The sequence below is a fragment of the Protopterus annectens genome, chromosome 10.part0 (genome assembly GCF_019279795.1).
Source record: "Protopterus annectens isolate FY-2018-M chromosome 10.part0, PAN1.0, whole genome shotgun sequence".
NCBI lineage: Eukaryota > Metazoa > Chordata > Ceratodontiformes > Protopteridae > Protopterus > Protopterus annectens.
Window position 1 is genome coordinate 627,940,967 of NC_056744.1, and position 21,748 is coordinate 627,962,714.

Genomic DNA, 21,748 nt, shown 5'->3' on the forward strand with positions numbered 1-21,748 from the left:
TATATTCATTTTATATAATACAACACACTTGTTAGAGTGTATTTTAAATTTATTGTTTTAACATTTTTCCAGTAGACTGTACTGTAGACAATGAAACAAATGCATGAACCAATAATGACAAAACTGCTCAATTCAGAACATTTCCATCATAAAAGTCTACTTTCACACCCTCACTATAAATAGAATGACAGTAGTGTAAGCCATAGGCATCTTGCACAGCTTCTCGCACACTTATTTTCAAGTTCAGTTTTTTTTTGGGGGGGGGGCAAAAGGTCAAAAATCGGGGACACATTTTAAACATTGCTTGTATAATTTTGGAAAGTTGCTAGAATAAAATGGTATTACCACCATGCATGTCATGAATCCGGGACCCTGTGCACTACAGTCAGACAACATACCACTATTCCAAATCAGCAGTTTCCTAAAATATAGGAAGACTGAAACTTAATGGCTATCATTTAGTAAATTCAGTTCTCATTTCTCACCATAGCGCTCAACCTCTTAGCACAAAAAACCTGGACAAACAAAGCCAATAATGGGGAATACAAATTCACTTCTCACTTCCCATCATAGCTCTTCTCAACTCTTAGCACAACAAATCTGGACAAGGCTGATAAATGGTGGTGTCTGGGGACTTTAGGCTTTATTTAGCTGAAATACCTCTAGTAACCAGGTGTGGCATTTTCTCACACACACACACCCCACTTTCAACAGTTAAATAGAGAATCCTTAATGGACTCCTCTCCAAATCATTAACCTAACTTCTACAATACCAAACACCAGCATGTCAGTCTCTCTCTCCTCTTCCTGTCACACAATGTAATTTATTCAATAGATAATCTGGTTAAGTCTCCTAGGCACAAATGTCTCCTTTCAGGCATGACCTGGAAGCCCTTTCTGGTTAAAGTCTGTTTCTCAGTCAAAACATATGCAAGTGGACAAAACAATTTTGCCCTCTGCTTGCCAGTAGGTTACTAACACATGAATCATCTTGTAGCTTTCATCGCAACTCAGGCATTAAACTCAGTAGGCCTTCTTTTTACCATAGCCAGCTGTGAGTAATTATTCTTCAAACTTGCCCTTTGCTACTGGAAATGTCTTCCCACTGACATTACTAACTCACAGAATCTCTATCTATTTATAAATAGATTTAAGGAGTACTTGTTGAATAAAATAAATGTTCTTGCTTCAATGATACTTGTTAACTCTCCTCTCTACTAACTATGGATGTATATTTTTTCTTGCCAGGGTTGATATTCTCAACTTAAATCTTGTACAAAAATGTATGACAGACTAGCACCTTTGGTTATGAGTGCATTTTCAATGCATTTATTTTTAGTATTGTATTTTTTTAAATATACAAGTAATTTTGTTTATTTTTTGTACCATATTAAACCTGTTTGTTTCACCTTTGGCTGCTGTTGTACGTTTGCCTTACCTTATGGCCCACATAGAGGCTGAAAAGGGTCATCATTCCTCCAACCTAGTTAACAAAAGTAAATATATACATACTATTCAAAACTATAGGGTGAAGATTATTAATAGCTTATAGCCTTCAAACATCTCTGTTAAAACGAATAGACAAAATCCGGAATCTTGTGTCCTTCAGCTCTCTCACACTAAATGAATGAACTTATTTCTGACACTACCACGTATTTAAAAATATAGTAAATGCAGCAGAAACATCTGACATCTACTTCGATTCAGACAAGCTGTCTCCAACTGTCTGTAGTTTTTGCTTCCCAGACCATTCTTCTAAGGCTTCTTGTAAAGTAACCCCTCCCCCCCGCGCGCGCGCAAACACACACACGTTAAGCCAAACCTGGATACAAACGAGCGTGCTGTGCTGCTGACTTCCCTGTTTTTGTAACCCATCCTGAACGGCAAAGATAAATCCAAAGTGCTGATGACTTCCAAGTTCCAATGGCCTGCAGAGCTAATAAATCCAACCAAAGCTGCAAATAAATTTCACTGTGCGAGAGCTGGAGTGGTTGCTGACTGCTGTAATACATTTCCCTGTAATCGCGAGTGAGATTTCCCGCTTGCATTTGAGCTAGACCAGCCGGAAATGACAACATGAGCTCCTTGAGCTCAATTCCGACTGGCTGGTAGCTCTGACGGAGCTGACGTCATCGCGCACGTGATGACGTCAGCTCCGAACATACGGTAATTCCAAATCTTAAAAAAATAAATGAAAAAAATCGGGAATGAAGGGTGTCACTTGGAAATCGTGGCACCCCTTCATTTGGACCCCAAAACTAGTTTTTTACCGAGTAATTCGGTATGGTTGAGAGGTATGCCTTGCACACATTAGTTCTTCAATTTACCTTCCCAGTTGTATTAAATTATATTCCTTGTTTACAACACCACTTGTTAGTTTGATTTTTAAATTGGTAGTTTTCAACATTTTTCCAGTAAGCAGCGATACAAAACATATGAACCAATAATGACAAAACTACCCATTTCAGAACATTGCAATCATAGAAAAGGCCACTCAAACTGCTTGTCATTATAATCCACCAATATCAGTCAACATGCACAATCTCTGCAGAAGTAAAAGTCATCTCAATAATTTCACATTAAAGAAAACTGCAACAAATTAAGAGGTTGCTGCTGGCAAACAACTGTGCATTTCAGTGATTCATCTATTAATTTAGTGCCTGCTGCCCTTGAAAAATAAATTGCCTATTTTGCATTTCAAAAAATAGTGTACTGGTGATATGCAATAGGAATTGCTGACAAACCAACAAAAGGTTTATAGGTACTATGCATCTCATCCAAAGCGGAACAAACAAAGGAGTGTTGCACAATAGTGTCAGTAATTGATCTACCTGGTGTGGGAAGAGAACCCACAGCCTTCTGCAGCAAAAGTAAGTGGCTACCTGTTGATTACAGACAATGAACAACAACTATGAAACTCTATGAATGACACTGACAGACTGCAGTCCTCAGTGTTTTACAAAACCAAAGAAATAAATAAATACAATTATGAGAGACCTGGCAGTTGGTGTGGAGATTTAATGCACTAGCATGACAATAATTAACTAGACAGCAACTCCTAACTAGGGCATTTTATACACACCATTTATTGGAGACAGCAATGCTCTGTATATGTTCCATTTGCATCTCATAACTGTTGACAGAATGTAATCTAAAGAGTTGTTTATTTGCCTGTGTGGCTCCTACTTATATAAAAATCTAGTGGGTTTGCTTCTTAAGATGACATTAGGATGTCACCCTAATGGTGAGATATCTGGGGCTTGCAGCTCTTTGCAGAATTTTCTGAGATGTCTTAAAGCCCTGTTGTGTTTGTTGTGATTCTTTTATTTATGGAACACTTGGGCTTGTTTATTAGAAATCTTATTTCATTTGATTTTATGGTGGAGGCAGCCCAACCTCCAAAACAGTACAGGCCCTAGGCAGCTGTCTAAGTTGCCTACAGCTGAATCTGGCTCTGGGAGGGAGTATGAGGAAGAAGAATATATGATATAATTGACTACTGATGAAGGAGAGCACAGAGAGCCAGGGAATATGAGAAATAATAAAGAAGGAAACTGCAAACAATAAGTGGGGTGGATGGCCTGGCTGAAGACAGTATCAAATAAATGGGGAATGAGAAATAAAGAGAGAAAGACAAAAAGAGGAAATTATGATATAGTAGAAGGGAGAGTAAACCTACAGAACCAATGAATGATGAGCTCAGAAAGACCAACTATATTGATTCAGTAAACAAAGTGCCAAGTAATATCCAGTTTCAATTCATTTTTTAATAGATGGCAATGAACCACCCATAAGTTTAAAATGAATTACTCAAATCATCAGGAAGTATTTAAGATCTATGCCTTCTGCTCCTACCTGTGGCACCTAGAGGATGACCTTTTGAAATTAAGCCACCACTGGGGTTTATAACGTATTTTCCTCCATAAGTATTATCACCCTTGTCAATGAGATCACCAGCTTTTCCTGTAAAACACAGAGCAAAAATAAAATGTGTCGTCATTGTTGCAGTTTACTGTATTTAACCCTAAATACTTTTACAGATGACAGTAGTGCTTTGCTTTCAATCACTAAAACATAAAATTAATTTATCTAAATGAGCTCTTTTTATATTCACAACTGACTAAAGGAAAACATCAAATACAATTCAAAGTTTTTGATATCACTAAAGTTGAACAAACTAAAATTCAATATTTTCATGTAAAATATAAAAAAAATCAGCATTATAACAGGATACATATCAGTAAACAAAAAGCACAAATAAGCAAATAACAAATAAGTTCACAGACAGTTTTAGTTTTCCTTTTTGACTTGCATGACTTTACTTACCTCCACTCAGCTCTGCCTGCTTCATTCGCCCTCACTATGCTCAGGCTCACACCGCTCCGCTACCCTACCCCCAATTCCCACCCAACCTTACATACTGTACATTTATACTCTACCCACCTGATCACATCCCTCCTAATCAACCAATCACCATCACCCTATTCTAAAATCCCTCTCCACTCACTATACAACAAAACCAATACTCAATTGAATCTCATATTACTTTCTTCTTTATTCCCCTCCATCATGAGTTATTCCTCTTCTTTAATTCCCTCCATCACATGTCATTCCTCTTCAACTAATCCACCACCACACCTGCACTGCAATACAACACTCATCCTTCCTGCTCCATCCTCAACTTATCTCTCTTCCTTTCTCCTTCTATACTAACTTTCCTATTGCTTGTTTGCAAACCCTCTCCTATTCTCTTCCTTCCAAACCATGCTTCTCACCTTGATAGATATTCTATATTATTTCTCTTTTCCTCCTTGACCTCTTATCTCTAAACTATCTTATCCAAAACCATCACCAATACTCACTCATGTATGGAACAATTACAACAAAAACCTATCATTCTCTATTTCTCCCTCTATATATAACTTTTCTTACACATATCTCCTCAGATCAAAGGTCCTGTCTTACCCCTCCTTTCTCATCCCCAGGAATAAGCTAAAACAATACATCTACAGCCCTTACTCTTCCAAGCTTACCCTACTTGCTACAACTCTTCTACTACCTGGAGACATACACCTCAACCCCAGTTCCTCCTCAACTCCATCTATTCCTATGCAAACATCATCCTACTCTTCCCTCTCCTCCTCCATCTCAAACCTCCCTCTAACCCTCTCCTCTTCCACCCCCCTAAAATGTATCCATTCTATCTTTACACATAAAAAGTGTGCTAAACAAAACCACTGAACTTCTCACATGGACTGCCCATAATACTCCACATATCTTAACCTTGTCTGAAATGTGGCTAAAACCACACATCACCAACAAAGAAATTTTAACGCCTGGCTATAATATCTATCACCTGGACAGACTCTTAAAAAAAAGGAGGTGGCATAGCCATACTCTATTTTGAACTCAGCCTTCCCCCATATCTACCCCTTCCCCTAATTTCACCCTGCTGAATAATTAATACTAAACTGCCAGAATCACCCACAAAAAAATTGCTATTGCTTCTGTCTATATCCCACCTGGCAAAAACATCCCCATTCTGGAAAACATGGTGTCCCAGATCTCACAAAACATACCCTAATAAACTATCATACTAATTGATGTTAATATTGACTGGAAAATACTAAGTACAGATTCTTCTGACCAAAACTTCAATCTCTACGGATTCACTTCACTCATCACAACCCCCATTCACTTGAATAAACATTCTAATACCATCACTATCCTTGACTAGACAATGACCACTGATCCTTACCTTTATCATAACCCTGGCATACTTGCAGTCAACTTAAATGACCACCTACCTATCCATACCCAAAGATACTCTCCACAACTATACAGACCTCACCTACACAAAGACTGCTGTAAACTTGCTACATTCACTTCTGTAACATTTAATGAAAGACTTTAATCTATAAATTGGTCCAGCCTACAAAATCTTCCCCTTAACAACGCTATACTAAAATTCAATCACATCTTCCTAGACATCCTCAACTCCCTAGCACCCCTGCGGAAAATCAGGATAAAATCAAATTATACCCCTGGCTTACAAAACGTACTTGCTCCCTCATGGACCAAAGAGATGCTGCCTGAAAAACATGGCTAAAAACAAAATCCCCTACTCACCATCAAACTTTCAAAGAACTTATAAACCATACAAAAAATAAATCTACAGTGACAAAAAAAGATTTTACTATGAGGCCCAATCTAGCCATCACTCTAATATCTTAAAGTTCTGAAGAACTACTAACTCACTCCTTCACCCTGGAAGCCCTCTAACACCAAAACCCTATCCTAACAATTCAGCACAAAATACCACCTCCCTCCTCAACCACCACTTCATAGATACTATCCGCAAACTAACTCTGACCAGAACTCCAATGTTACTATCCCTCCCCAAGCATCTACTAATAAATCCTCCTTCTCACTTCAACCTGCCCCTACTTCCTATATTAAATCACTCCTCCAAAAACTGAAACCATGTTCTCTGTCTACTGATAATCTACCCCCTCTTTCTCAAGCCTGCAGCTGACTCTGTAGTGTATCCAGTTTCTATACTTATCAATAGATTGATTCACAAATCCACTGTTCCTGATATCTGGAAATCATTCTATGCTAAATCATTTTATGCTATACCCCTACATAATGGACACAACTCCACTGACCCCTCTAATTTTAGACAAACAGCTATTCTCTTCCCTCTATCAAAGATCCTGAAAAATGTATACATTCTCAAATGCTCAAATTTCTTATCCACGAAAACCTTCCCAATATGGCTTCTGTCCAAACCATAGTACTACTACTGCCCTTTTATCTTTCACACATACAATTGTTGAAGCCCGTGATAACAAACTTGTCTCTTGTCTATTCTTAGACGTGACAAAAGCCTTCGATATGGTATCCTATTCTAAACTTCTGACTAAATTAGCCAACATCAACTTCTCATCTTCAACTATTGAATAATTCTCTAGTTATCTCACAACAGACTGCAATATGTCAGATAGCACTCATCCGCCTCCTCGTTCCTTCCAGTCCATACAGGTGTCCTCCAGGGCTCCTTCGTTGGTCCCCTTTTATTCAGCATTTTCACTAATGACCTACATTACACCCTGCTGTCACTCATCTCTTATTCAGTATGCAGATGATTATACGCTCATCTCCTCTTCTGAAAGCATCTCTCAACTTCACACACACACACACAAAACTCTTTTCTCCCTGTAGAAAAATGGGTAGCTGAAAATAAGCTTATTTTAAATCCTAAAAAGACTAAACTACTACTCTTTCTTCCAAAATGACTCTCATATCTCAAACCCACCTTTACCACCTTATCAATAGATAAAGCTATCATAAATGTAAAATCTCACACAAAATTCTTTGGTGTCATAACAGATAACCAATTAAAATTTGACCTCCATGGCAAACAATCCATCAAAAAAACCTAACCAAAAATTAGGTCTCCTCTATAGGAAAAAAATTCTTACTTTAGACTCTAGACTCACTCTGTCTCAAGCTTATCAATTTCCAAGCCTTCTCTAAGCCACATCAATCTTAACAAACCATCAATATACATTAACCATTAAGCTTGAACAGGCATACAACAAAATTGCAAAATTTGCAGCAAACCTATCCCATACTTCTCACCACTGACTGGCACTAAAGAACCTACAATGGCTCGAATTCCACCACCAACTTTAACATTTCCAATTCCACATAACTCGCTTCTTACTCAAACCCTCAGCCTGCTCCTCCCTATCCAATCTTGTGTCATTCTAAACCCATTCTCCCCACTAGGTGGTACAGACCAACATCTTCTACACATATACAAACCCAATAAAACACTGGGTAAAGTATCATACAAATGTTCAGTATCTCACAGTTGGAACAAACTCTCTCTCAACATAAGCATTACACACTCCAGTATTTCAAAAACGAAATAAAAAATTCTCTAACTCTTGGAAATGCCCTTGTTAGGACCCCATGTAAACCCACACCTTCTGCTTTGCCCATAAATTATGGCTTTATTACGATTTATTTTGCTACATGCAAACACCTTCATTATGTTATGTCTTAAAACAACATACCCTAATTTCTTAGCAACATAGCATGTATAAAGTTATATCTCATTGTAGGTTTATTGTATATAACTTAGTTTTGTTTAAAATTTTTCTTATGCCTCAAATTTGTAACCAGATATGTTCTTATTTCCCTCTCTCTGTCTTATTGTTTAAATTTACTTTGTTTATTTTACATAATGTATATTCTTCTTCTTTTAGTATTTCGAGTTTTTCTCCTTGGGTCTCCACTGAAAATGGGCTATAGCTCAGTTGGGCCAAGCCGATCAACAAATGTCAAATAAATAATAATATGTAAATAATAAATTAAAGCATTAACATCTTTTTAAACTACAGCTACTCCAAACATTCTTTCAAAAAGTAATAATTCAGGAGAAAATTAAAAAATACTACTATTAAGAACTGTCTCATTAAATGATATTTAACCAATAAGACATGGGATAACCACTAAATGACAGCTTTAACCAACGCATCTTGCGATGCATTAATGCTGGGGCACTTACTCTCATGAAAAATGAATTGATTTTCTGGGTTAAACATCACGCCCATGTATTTGTGAAAACTGGTTCTGCACTTAGTCTTTTTTTTTTTGCTGCATTTAATCTTCTTAATAAATTTCATAAGCTATGCAACAAACAGTGCAAACATTACCTTATCATCAAGCAGCTATCAGTTTGCAAACTTAATGTACCATCATTTCAAATGTACATAAAATAAACTACCTGGCCACCTGACAATTTAACATGGCTGCTGGCCAAATTAAGAAAAGCTGTTTGAAGTGAACACTAGACACTGCACAGTGGATGTTTCAACCTAAGTAGCAACAGATGCACAATTAATAAACACAACTGCACATAGTAGGTGCTTACTGCACTGGTGAACGAAATGATATGTGCACTGAGCAGCAGCAACGTGCACCACTCACCTCGAATGCACAACGAATGCCAGTCAAAGATAGGACTATGAGATGGATAAAGTGAATAGCATACTTTGTTCTCAAGAGTTCTACTGATACAAAGGGGAAATCAGTGAAATAAACTGCATCAGATTTGTGATGTAATGATGTAACACACTGACACAGACACACACATAGAGGCACCAGGCTCCTCCTAAAAGGAACTTCATAGAGTGTTACGAGTGTAGGTCAGTTCACAGCATAAAGCACCAAGAGAGAGTACAATTTAATGGTTAAAATAGTGGCTCCACTAAGTTTCATCTCTAACAGAGATTGCATCACATAAGCTTGGTCACATCAGCTTGTAAATTACAGCTTGACTACACACGTTGTAATGCACACACTGAAATTTTTCACTTTATGAGCTAATAAAATAAACACTAACAGCATTTCTTGGAGGGTGCAAGCCCCTAACACCCTGCCCCATTTCAAAAGCTTTGTCTTCTCTATTTTTTTAATTATTCTCATGCCAATGTTGCTCTAGCTTGGGAAAAACAGGGAGCACTAACAGGCAATGTAACACCTGTCTAGTTCTTTTTCCAAGGTGCACTGCGAGTTCATGACAGCAGTTCTGGAACTGTTGTATTCATTCGTCAAATATATATGTCAGCTAAAATGTCAGGTATACAGAGTCAATAACACTGCGGTCGAAAATAGTGCCGTTGATGAAAAAGTTTACTCTCTATCAGTGACTACCACAGTTGACAGGAATAAGGAGTACAATTTAGAAATCTTTTTTACTCAAACCGCTGCGATATCCAGACTTGCTTACCCTTCAAAATATCCCTTTCTTTCCGACTACCTTGCCAGATGTGAGCATACATCATCATCATTACAAAAGGTCTTTCCACTCAAGAAGGGATTAGCTTTGCGTCAAAATATAACTGAGGTTATGGGAGGGAATCATCCTAGAGGGCTGAATTTTTTCATTATGCCATACTTTCATTATCCTCTGCTTGCTAGAATACGTAGCTAAGTATTTGCTATGTCTAAAGAACTTGTAAACTTCCAAATATAAATGCCCTAAATGGAATACTGTATACTCATTACACAGATATTGCTTCATTTGTCCTATTACCTCTTGTCTCCAGCTGTCCTTCAGACAGTACATGAGCTACAGGATATTACCTCTTCCTTCTTAGGATGGCTGAGCTGGTATCAGCTGCTCTCGCCCATCTGTCTGTAACTTGCTCCACTAGTATCCAGGTTGGCTAACTTAACCCAGGGTGCCTGAGCCACAGACAGAGCTTTATCATTCGATGAAGAACACCAGAGAAGAATACCAAGGATCCACAACACTGTAAAAATCTCACGGCAAAGTTGTAATCACTTCCACAAGCCAAAAAACAATCCAGCACTAGGTATAAATGGCAAAACCATGGTTTATTCAACTTCCACTACACCAAAACAAAATACCAACACTGTTTTTGCCAAAGAAATGGCTTTTTTTCAGTTGTATAGCGAAAGATATACCTAAAATTACAAAAAAAAAAAATACGAAACGAAACCAACATCACGGATTATAAAAAAGTATATCTACACCTAGTGATTTTCTTCGAAACATATGCACACTTTACCAATAGTTGTATGAATGCGAATTTACTACATTTCTAAAAACTGAAATGCAGCAAAATAAGAAACATAAAAAAAACACTCAACAGAAATACATAACAAGCACATAATTTTTGAGGTTAAGAAATTAAGTATCCCAAACAAGATTTTACCACTGGATGTATCATAGATCTTTAATTAAGCAAATGAAAAATTACATAATTAATGAAGAGGTAAGGTTGCACTTTGCAATGTTACAACATACATCTTTGATGGTAGTAACTATACACAAACTGTCCCATTATGTCACTAATTGCTATACATAAATAGATTTATGAAAAAATAATTTTCAAATGGGATGCCTATAATAATAACCTCATCATTTCATGGAAAGAAACTTAAACATAGTGAACAAAAGATTACCAACAGTATAGTCAATAATCTAATGGTTAATTAACAAACAGCAATATAAACATATGCTGACATGAATAATGAAGAAGTTATAAAACATAATTAAAGCTCTTCATTGAGGCTAGGAGTAAACAAAGCTCCAATACTGATAATCCACATGTTCTCTTATATCTAAGAAATCATATTTGCTGCTTTTATTGCAACCCCTAAGGATATGTTTATCAATGTCAGCAAATGTAAATGCCACACTGAGGTGAACCTTATTATGGCTGCAAAGAGCAGTGGTTTCTTTCTTACATTTTGCATGCATTGCAAAGATGTTCTGTAACTCTAAATCTCTAAGGATGAAAAGTTTGGTTAATATAAAAGGCTCCTTTTGGACCACCTGTACATATAAATAGCCCATCAAGTAACACAAGTAATCAGACATCTAATATCAAATTTAGGATGTATATGTACACAAATGCTGCAGTTGTCACAACATTTGCTTCCTTTTAAATATACCTCACAGTTTTTTGGACCCTTCAGACCCCTCTTCTTTTATAATACTTAAAAACTGTAATAATATCTTGCCCGTTCTGCATGTAATCCAATATTCAGTAGGCAAGATTTAACCTGAAAATCAATCTCCTATCAAAATGGACAAAAATATTCAAATAATCTGTTTAATTTTGTTCACAGTATTCCCACAGGTAGTGACGGATTTGAGATCTAGTTGTGCATCACTGCCTGTCTTCGTACTGTAATAACTAATCACAAGAATTGACCAAACCTTTTCTACCACTTAATGCTATGCACAAATCTATGCTTTAACTTTTCACACACAAAAAACAGATACAAATCCAAATCAGAAGAGTAAATACAGCTCAGTTGCATAAAATGTGACTGAAGGATGCTCCTGACCATGTAAAATGGATGACAACTCTAAGCTATAAAAATGGAATTTTTTTGAAAAAGAACTTTCAGTATAGGTTCATATGTTGATAGGTTGGTACTAGGCTATAGGCCCTAGGGCCTATACAAGCCTAGCCATAACAATTCCCTGGCTATTTCTTCCCACACTATTTACTTCCTGGACCCCTGTCTAGCAGGGTGACTGACGTGATCCCCGGGGTGAATTCCCTTTCTCCCATCCAATTGTCAAGGTTCCTTTTGAAGAGGGCCAAAGAGGAGCTCTGCTTGACATGTATGGGCAGTCTATTCCAGAGTCTGGGGAGTCTCTGGGTTAGGAACCTATCCCTCCAGCATGTTTTGTTTATTGTGATGACAAGGGTTAGATCCCTGGAGTGTGTGGCTCTGAGGGATTGGGATTTCTTTAAGTGTAGCATGTCCAACAGCTCTGGGTTTGACATGGCCTTGTATGTTAAGCAGAGATCGCCTCTGCGTAGACGATATGCGACAGAGTATAGCTGGAGTTTTTTAAGGCGGTCAGCATAAGGTATCTGCTTTAGGCATGTGATGCTTTTAGTGAGGTATTTCTGCGACACATGAAAGTATACATGCAATAAATTAGTTATGGAGATATCCAAGACATCTACAGTAAAGACTTCAATGAAATGATCCTAAAACTTGTGTAGTGTTAATACAGAGCCATTCAAACCCATCCATCAGTCAAACAAGGTAACGATACACAATTTGTGTTTTACCATACATAAAATTTTCTTAAAAAAAACAGGTTTATGAAAATGGGGGCAAAGACCTCTGCATAATGATATCTTGTAGTTACAGGCAGCATTAATTCCTGTAATGTATACTGTTTTTGGTCAGTATAATTTCAGTGAGCTGAAGAAAGAAGCTAACAAACTCACAGCTATATACATGAGCCTGCCTCATCCAGGAAATATTTTAGTTTTAATTCACTCTGTAGGATATCTCAGCTTACAAGGACTGAACATTTATTGTGCAGAGGAAGCACAAGGCAACAAGAATAGTATTTTCCCCTCCACCTATTTTTTTTTATGGATGGATGGTTTTACGTGACTATCCTGGGCGGGGGTCAAAGTTTGAGCTTATATATATCAAAGGGAAACTATATTTGACATTTACAAAATGTATAGTGAAATCACATATTTAAAGGTTGATGAGAATAATGGTTGATTTGCACAACTATGATTTCTGAAGAAACCGTGGGAAGACATATAAAAGTTCATGTTGGGGGAGGAGGCACTGAGACTACAGCATTCCTTGGTAGTTGATTTTGGAGGTGTGTAGAATAGTTAACAGAAAGATTTGTCCCAGCAACTGAATATCTGCTGACCCACTGTAGGATCGAGGACCAATTGTGAGGTGTAAGGCATCAGGAGTGACCTGCTGAGTTTGTCTACTAGGTAGCGGACTCTCCCCTGGGAACTTTAAATAAGCTATCAGATTTTTTAGGGACAAAAAGTTGACTGTCAGGCATACTGCAGGCTGTCAAGAAAAACATCCTCTAATGTTGGTAAGAGAGGAGCAGCAACTGCAGGCTGAAGAAAATGCCACTGTAATAACACAATATTTTTTGCTGGGATAATGGAATTTCCTTCTGTTCCCACTGAAATATGTCTTTCATTATGGCTACAGCTTAGGGAAAACATAACACTTTATAGGGGAGAATCTGAAGAAAAACTTGCTTTAGAATCTGATTCCCTTTCCTCTGATGGAGAAATACAATCCAACTTCCAAGATGGTGGCCACACTGATCAACAGCTTAATTTCAGCTCTGCCAGATTGAAAAAAGAAACTCAGAGATAAATGCTTGTAATTCTGCCAATTGTAGTAAAAGTACACTGCCTGGATGCAAGCAAAGTGGAAACTTTGAAACCATGAAAGAAAATCAGCTAGACAAAGTGAAGAGAAACCGCTGACTGGGAAGAATCCTGCAGTTGTTCAGCAAAAACAGTTCAAGCTCAAGCTCTGGGACAAGAGATGGTTGCCAGTAATTTAGAGAAAACAATAAATCAAATGTGCTTAGAACTGATTAAAATAAACAGAACATTGAAGGAGTATATCAACTCAAAAGACTGGAAAATATGGAAGGAGTTCTAAAAAGCTATTCAGATGAATGGATAAAATTGCAAAACCCAGTGGATGGAATGAAGAAAAGGCTGACTGAGTATGAGACTGCTCAAGAAGAGCTGTTTCAAAAAATGCCAGAATTAAGGGACACAGCACGCAAAGAAAACCTGAGATTTTCTGCTGTACCACAGAACCTGGGCAGAATATACTGTATTAATTTTATGAAAGCACAAATAAGCAACTGAACTGATATTCCACAGCATGATGTGTTAATTGAAAGGGCACATTGAATTTATGTTCATAACCTGTGCATGAGAAAGTGGCCACAGTCTGTAATAGTAAAGTTGCAATCATACCAGCAGAAAGAGATATCCTGACAAAACTGTGGTAGAAGGGTAAACTATTAAAAATTAGAGACAGCAGAGTATTTGTGTATTTGTGGAAAATGATTATTCATGTACACCAGGCAGAAGAGAAGCAAATTTATCTAAGCAATCAGGAAATGTTGAGAGGCAGGTGTAAGATTCAAGCTGCTGGATCCATCTTCAGAATATCTTTCCTGGGGCATCAAAATCATTTTTGATGTAGAACAGGCTAAGGAGGAAACACAAAAGTTTGCCCAAGAAAAAGTGAGCCATCAAAAAGAGGGGGAACGATGTTTCTCACTCTTTTGATAATAAAGCTCACAGAGAGAGTTTGCCAGTGAAATCTTTTCCAGTGTTCCAAAGGAAAATGCTTGAGAGACAGAAAAAAAGCACAGGAATTGACTAGAAGAATTGGGAATACATTGGACTTAAACAAGAGTCTGGGGTTGGGAAATGGAGATTAAAAGGAAGACCAGCAGCACTGAAATGAGTGAATAAATGTGAGACTAGAAAGCATCAATCACATTTCTGAAGTATGACTTTACAAGAAAAAAATGACTTAAAAAGACTGGACTTTTGTTGACTTTGTTAAACTTGTAGGACTGAAAGTCATATACCCCACTTCATGTCATTAATGTTTGGAAAGACACTAAAAGGAAAAAAATAAATATAAGTAAAACATTTTTTGTTCTTAATATTTGTATCAAACATTTCATGATATATATTGCATGTTATACAGTAAAGTATGCTCTGTGATTGTTGCATGTGGTAAAGATACTAAAGTTAACAAGGACTTTCTTTTTCTTTTTTAGTTTTACAAAACGCAGGCATTATGATGTAAAAAGAATAGAGAGGCTAGATAAAAGCATGCTTAATCTAACGGACTGTAATTCTGGGCTGTTGGGGTGGGGGTTGAAGTTAAAAGTGCATTGAATATAACATATGAAGAGTTGAGATGTTTTCTCTTACTTTTACACATGTGAATGAGTGAAATAATGCCTCTGACTTAATCTAACAACAAGCTTCCTGTGTAGGCAAGGGGGTTTTAAAAATAAGAGAACAGTGTAAATGTAATGACAAGTTTTTCTTCAGCAAATAAATGTTCAGTGTGAGTTGAGACATCTACAGATGAGGGCAACTGTACATTTTGTACTTGTGTGTCCATGGAGACAAGCTGACTACATGCCCAGACAATAAATCTTGAGAGTTCTAGAAGACATTATTTGCTGACAGAAATGTAAAATTAAAAGGTACAATGACTTGCAGCTTAGTAGAAATAAAGTTTGACATTACTGGAATTTGCAGCTTAGTAGAAATAAAGTTTGACATTACTGGAAGTGAATAAGAGATAGCAATTTTCCTGGTATCTAAATACTTCAATGCATGTACTAAAACAGTGTATAATTTACTTTTATTTAAAGATAGCCAGTGCACTTTTTCTTAAGGCTAAATATGTTTTCTGACAGCAGACAAGCATTTTTTTTCAAATCTGGGAAGGGAATAAAGATAAGACAAGAACAGATAGCAATTATTATAAGTTGGGGCACAGGCTGCAATATGCACATTAGCATGGATAACCTTAATTTCAGGTTAGCTAATGCCCATGGGTGCAGCTGTTGATTTGGGACAATTGTTCCTATCAGGAGGCGTAAGCTTTATTATCTTTAGATCTACATAATTCTGTGTGTTTATTTTTTAAGTTAACAGATTCTGGGTTATGTTTGCTTTTATGTTTGAAGGTTTTCATTAAAACAAAAAAAGTCGTGTGAAATGTAGCACAGGTTTAAATGGAGATGACAAGCAGCAGCTGTATAAAGGGTCAACTTGTAAAACATTAGTGGGTGCAGTAACGCAAAAGCTGGCAGTAGACATTTAAGAAAAAGCAGTCATATATAATAGCTGGGAATAATAACGTCTTCTCATAATGGCTACACTATCCATATTATTTTACAATGTCAATGGCCTCACAGGTATAGAAAAGAAGGTAATGAGCATTAAATTATATTAAGAAATGCAGAGTACAAATAGCAATGCTGCAGGAGATGCACTTGAAAGAGGTGAGCATGTGAATTTAATTCTTCTTCTTCTTTTGGCTTTTTCCCCAGTTAGGAGTTGTCACAGCCGATCACCTGTCCGCTCATGATTGTCAGTGGAGTTTTACAGTGTCGAGTTGCCAGTCTGGCGCCCAACCTTCCACAAAAGGCACACACAAGCACGCACACACTCACGCCTAGGGCCAATTTAGAGTGTCCAATCCACCGACAGCATGTCTTTGGGATGTGGGAGGAAACCAGAGCATCTGGAGGAAACCCATGCAACCACAGGGAGGACATGCAGACTGTGCAGAAGGCACCCCAGCCAAGGATCAAACCGGAGAACCTCTTGCTGTGAGGCAGCAATGCTAACCGCTGCACCACAGCGGATGCCAGAGCATGTGAATTTAATAAATAACAGATTTCAGGATATATATTCAGCAGAATATCAGGGACAAAGGAAAATGGGAGTACTCATACTAATTGCAAGAGGAACTCCAATAGTGACAGAAGAGGGAAAAAAGATAATAATGGTAGATATGTGGTAGTAAGGGGCTAATGGCAAGGCAGGAGGATAATGCTGGCATGTACTTATATTTCACCTAAAACCTGCTACTGTAGGACTTAAGAATATCTTGGGAATACAGTTAAGATAGGAGAAGATGAGATAAAAAGTGATGATAACCAATCTGCAGGAAACTCTTAAAAGTAGTAATATATAACCAATCTGCAGGAAACTTTCCAGGAAAAGATGGCATCCTTTTGGAAGTCTAGAAGCTATGAGAGAAAAAAGTTTTAACATGATTTTAAAGGAAGTAGGATCAACATGTGGTGGCTGTAATACCTGAAGAGGGTAAAGATCAATCACAAGTCCATTTTAATTTTAAACCACGATTATAAAGTGCTTATGTCTATAATAGCTAAATGAATGGCGACAGTGTTGTCAAAATTGATAGACATGGATCACTGTGGTTTTGTGGAGGCGAGGCAGATATTTGACAACTTTAATAGAACAATGACCCAGAAGGAAGCAGAAAGTAAGAACATACCCCTGTTGCTGGTGGGCTGTCATGCAAAGAAAGCATTCCACAGGGTAAGATGAGATTTTATGAGTAGGGCAATGGATGCATTTGCATTTCCTTATTCACTAATAAGGTTAATTAGAAGGATATATGAGGGATCAGAGCCAAAAATAAGTGGCAGGGTTTATCTTTGATAAGTCGTGTCTGAACAGAGAAACCAGACAGGGGTGTCCTTCTTCCCATTTGTTATCTGCATTATATTTAGAACCACTGAAAAAGAAAATAATGGATCAGAAATTCAAGGATATATTTGGTATGGTGTTCAAGAAAAGTTAGCTTTATCTGTAGATGATATTTTTTTACCCAATGAAACCAGAAAAAGGACATTTCAGTGCTGTGGAACATTCTGAGACAGTTTATTTTTCAGGATATCAAGTTAATGAAGATAAAACAAAGGCTATAGTTATAAACTATATACCCAAACATGAATTGGTTCAGCAATACCCATATATATGGGGACATGATAAAATGAAGTATTTAGGAGCACAGATTAAAAAGGATTATGTTATGGCAGCTAAGGATATGTGGTAAGAGACTCAACAAAAGATAATACAAAAACTGAGAAACTCAAAATCTCTTGCCTATGGATATGGATAGCAAGACACAAGCAGTAAAATGTTTTTAGTCCCTTTTGTTTTATATACAGGTCAGACATTTTTATCAGCTACAGAAGAAGGTGTGGATAGTAATTAAGAAAGAGTTGAAGGATTTTATCTGGGAGAGGAAGAAGGCAAGGGTCAAGGAGGATAAGCTGATCCTTCCAATAGAACAAGGAGGCTTAGGATTACCTGATTTGAAGGGATTATTTTAGAGTTACACAGTTAAGGCTCTTATAGATAATAAAAGCAGAAAGCTACAATTCAACATGGAATGGGATGATGATGAAGCGGAAAGTAATTCAAATAATAATGAGTGGAATTTTGGATGCAAATCCTTAAGGAGAACAATAGTAGTCATTCAGAATATTATAGTCATAAAGTAGCAGAAAGTCTACTAAGAACTAAGCCAACACAGGATTGGAAAAAGGAGCTTCAGCCAGTAGGGATGACTGAAATTACAGGTACAAAGAAAAGGGAAAAGGGGGCTGGAATTTCCTAGAGAAAGTTGGCAACGGAGCCAAGGTATTGGGAAGAAATAATTAGAGAGGGAAAGGTAACTGAATGGGAACAAGTCAAGAAGATATTTGGACTGCAGGATAGAGATGGTCATTCCTGTTAGGAATTGATATCAGATTATAGGCAAAGAGAAAGGAATAGTTGAATGTAGAACAGAAGCTGCTGTTAAAAGTGCTAATTAGTAAATATATAAAACACAAGCCATCCATCCACAACCCTTTTTTCCCATTTTTGCACACGGGATTGGGGTGTCACTTCAACAGTAACAATCATCTAGAGCCAAGGTTTACACCACCAGGTGGCTAGCCCTGTCGGGGTAGTTCACCCACATCACATACTTGCATGCACACACAGACCTATGGCCAATTTAGAGTGTCTAATCCACATACAGCATGTTTTGGAAAGTGGGAGAAAAACAGAGCACCCGGGGGAAACCCATGGGAACACAGGACATGCAGACTGCGCACAGAGGGCACCCCAGCAGTGAATTGAATCGGGAAACCTCTTGCAGTGAGGTGACAATGTTTTCTGCTGTGCCACCCTATAAAATATTACACAATAACTATAGGACTCAATCAAAGGAGGTAAGAAAAATTTGAGAAGAGAGATTAGATAAGTAATTCACAAAGAAACAATGGGAGGACATATGTATAGCTCCTAAAGATGCAACAAAATCTAGAAGATTGGCATTGATAAAGAAATAAGGGACTCAGAAATTCAAGGATATAATTGGTATGGTAATCAAGAAAAGGAGCCTTTATTTGTAGTGATATTATTTTGTACCAAATAAAACCAGAAAAGGACATCTCAGTTTTGTGGACCATTTTAGGGCTGTTTCAATTCTTTTTTGAGATATAAAATTAATGAAGAAAAAAACAAAGGCTTTAGCTGTAAACTGTGCAATCCCCCCCCCCCCCCCCCACATAAATTGGTTTACAATACCCATATTTTTGTGGACATAATAAAATAAAGTACTTAGGAGTTTGGATTAAAAAGGATTTTGTTATGGCAGGCAAGGCTATGTAGTAGAAGAGAAAACAAAAGCTAACACAAAAACTGAGAACCAAGGATGTACTGTGCAAGAGGCTTAAGTATAGACAAAACAGTGGATGGGTCATAAAAAAAGTTGTGACTTGTGATCCAAACATTTTACTAAACCAAAGTTTAGCACTTTCATCCTAGCATACCAAAATATTTCATCAAAACAATCGAACCAGTGATCTATCCTCACATATATACATACATATACAATACACACACACACAAATATTTAATGGTAAATTGGTAAATTGATGAGTCAATTAGCATTCACAAATTTTTTTTTAAGTGAACTTTCCTCTCCCAACCTAATATATTTTAAAGTGCCAGTATAATGGTTAACAACCTAATATCCATGAAATTCATAAAATCAATATAAAAACAATCAAACACATTAAAGAAAAACACATCATAAGTCAACAATGCAATAATTTGGTAGCAAAAATACCTAAAAGTGAGAATATAAACATAGAAGCTCATTCTGTCTTAACATGAAAAAATATCATTATGACTAAAAAGTAAATAGTGGTAGCAGTGTTTATGGTTAAAGGCTCTTTTCCCCAACACTGGGAAATGGAATGTTTTTGTTTTACCCAGGGAGCTTTGAAACTTTCAGCTTGAGCTTCCAAAGCATCTCCCTGTATTCAAGCCTGTTCAACCATGCTCCTCGTCTCCCACCTGTAAAAACTGCTTCCAAAATACAGAGAGAGAACATTTTAAAAATAGAACAATTTAGTGCATGTGTATATAAAGCATTTTTATCAATTATTATTGCTGGTATCATAACTGTCTTCATAAATTCTCTTCTGCAGGCACCTTTCTGTCTTGCCAACATAGTGTGCTAAATAGGCTGAGCACACGGCCAAGTAAATCACCCCTTTACTGTGGCATCTGCCTGATTTTGGTTTAATGTCAATTTTTGACAATAGATGTAGTAGACATTTTCACAAGTATTCTATACTGCGGTGGTGGTTCTGCGGTAGCGATGTCACCTCACAGTAAGACGTTGTCCTGTTCGATTCTCAGCTAGAGGGTCTTCTGTGTGGGGACATGCGTGAATGGGCGTACCTTTGTTGAAGGCTGTGCATCAGGGCCGGCAACTCGGCACATAAAAATCTACTGCCAATCATTAGCGGACCGGAGTTCCGCTGTGGTGGCCCCTAACCGGGAAAAGCCGAAAGAGTTAACATTCTATTAAGGCAAGGAATGGATCATTTTGAAGAAGCCCTAGCATATTTCAGTTTCTTATCAAAGAGAAACATTATCATAAGTGAATGTATGCAATTAATAGTGAACAACAATTTCATTTTTTTTTTAAGGTAACATCTATAAACAGGTCAAAGGGGTTGTTACTGGGGCTGCATGTGCCCCATGTTAGCAAACTTGGTTATGTACAAATAGGAAAAGAAATATTTATTATAATCAGAATACTGTTATTAGTTCCTATACTTTAGGTGCCTGGATGACATTTTCATATTCTGGACAAGACCATTAGACAGAATTGACAGATATGTAGACTATTGGAATTAAACCACCAATATTTTAAGATTCACCTTCTGTTATAGTTCAGACAAACTTAATTATTTGGACAAAGAGATAAAGGAAGTTTTTTTCATCAAACATTTTTAGAAAACAAACATTCAGTAATAATTATTTACATTTTGATAACTCTTACTCCATTAAACTTAAGAAAAGTGTGGTTAAGGGGCAATTCATCTGGCCAGCAAGAATGATTTCAGACAAGACATTTGAAGATGAATGTTCGACACGGATAACAATGTTTCTCAGCAAGAGATTTCAAAGTAAGTTAATTCTGACATTTATAAGGAAATACATGAAAAGAGACATGCCTGTTTTAAACCTCTTATCAGAACAGGATTAAAAAGGCAGCACTTTATCAGAGAGGAACGTTAGAAAAAAGTTCACAGAAGTCCTTTGAGACTGTGTTGGAACACAACACCAAAAGCATTTGCATTAAATACATAATAAACAAGAACTGGGCCATATTTAAAGCTAGTGACTCAGTATTTAAGGTTATAGGTAAGAGCATGCTTTAATTATAAAATGGCTAGAAACATTAAGAACATTTAGAGACAGGTAATAAAGAGTATAAAGAATTAAGAGATGAG

The 21,748-nt window shown here is 37.1% G+C and overlaps 1 protein-coding gene across 1 annotated transcript in view; it reads right to left on the reverse strand.

The window, feature by feature from the left end:
• The window catches only part of SCP2 (sterol carrier protein 2), an 854,319-nt gene that overhangs the window by 534,873 nt on the left and 297,698 nt on the right, over positions 1–21,748 (reverse strand). The window contains exon 7 of the mRNA XM_044085453.1: positions 3,856–3,963. Within this exon, the coding sequence (XP_043941388.1) occupies positions 3,856–3,963 (108 nt within the window). The remainder of the gene's footprint in view (positions 1–3,855; positions 3,964–21,748) is intronic.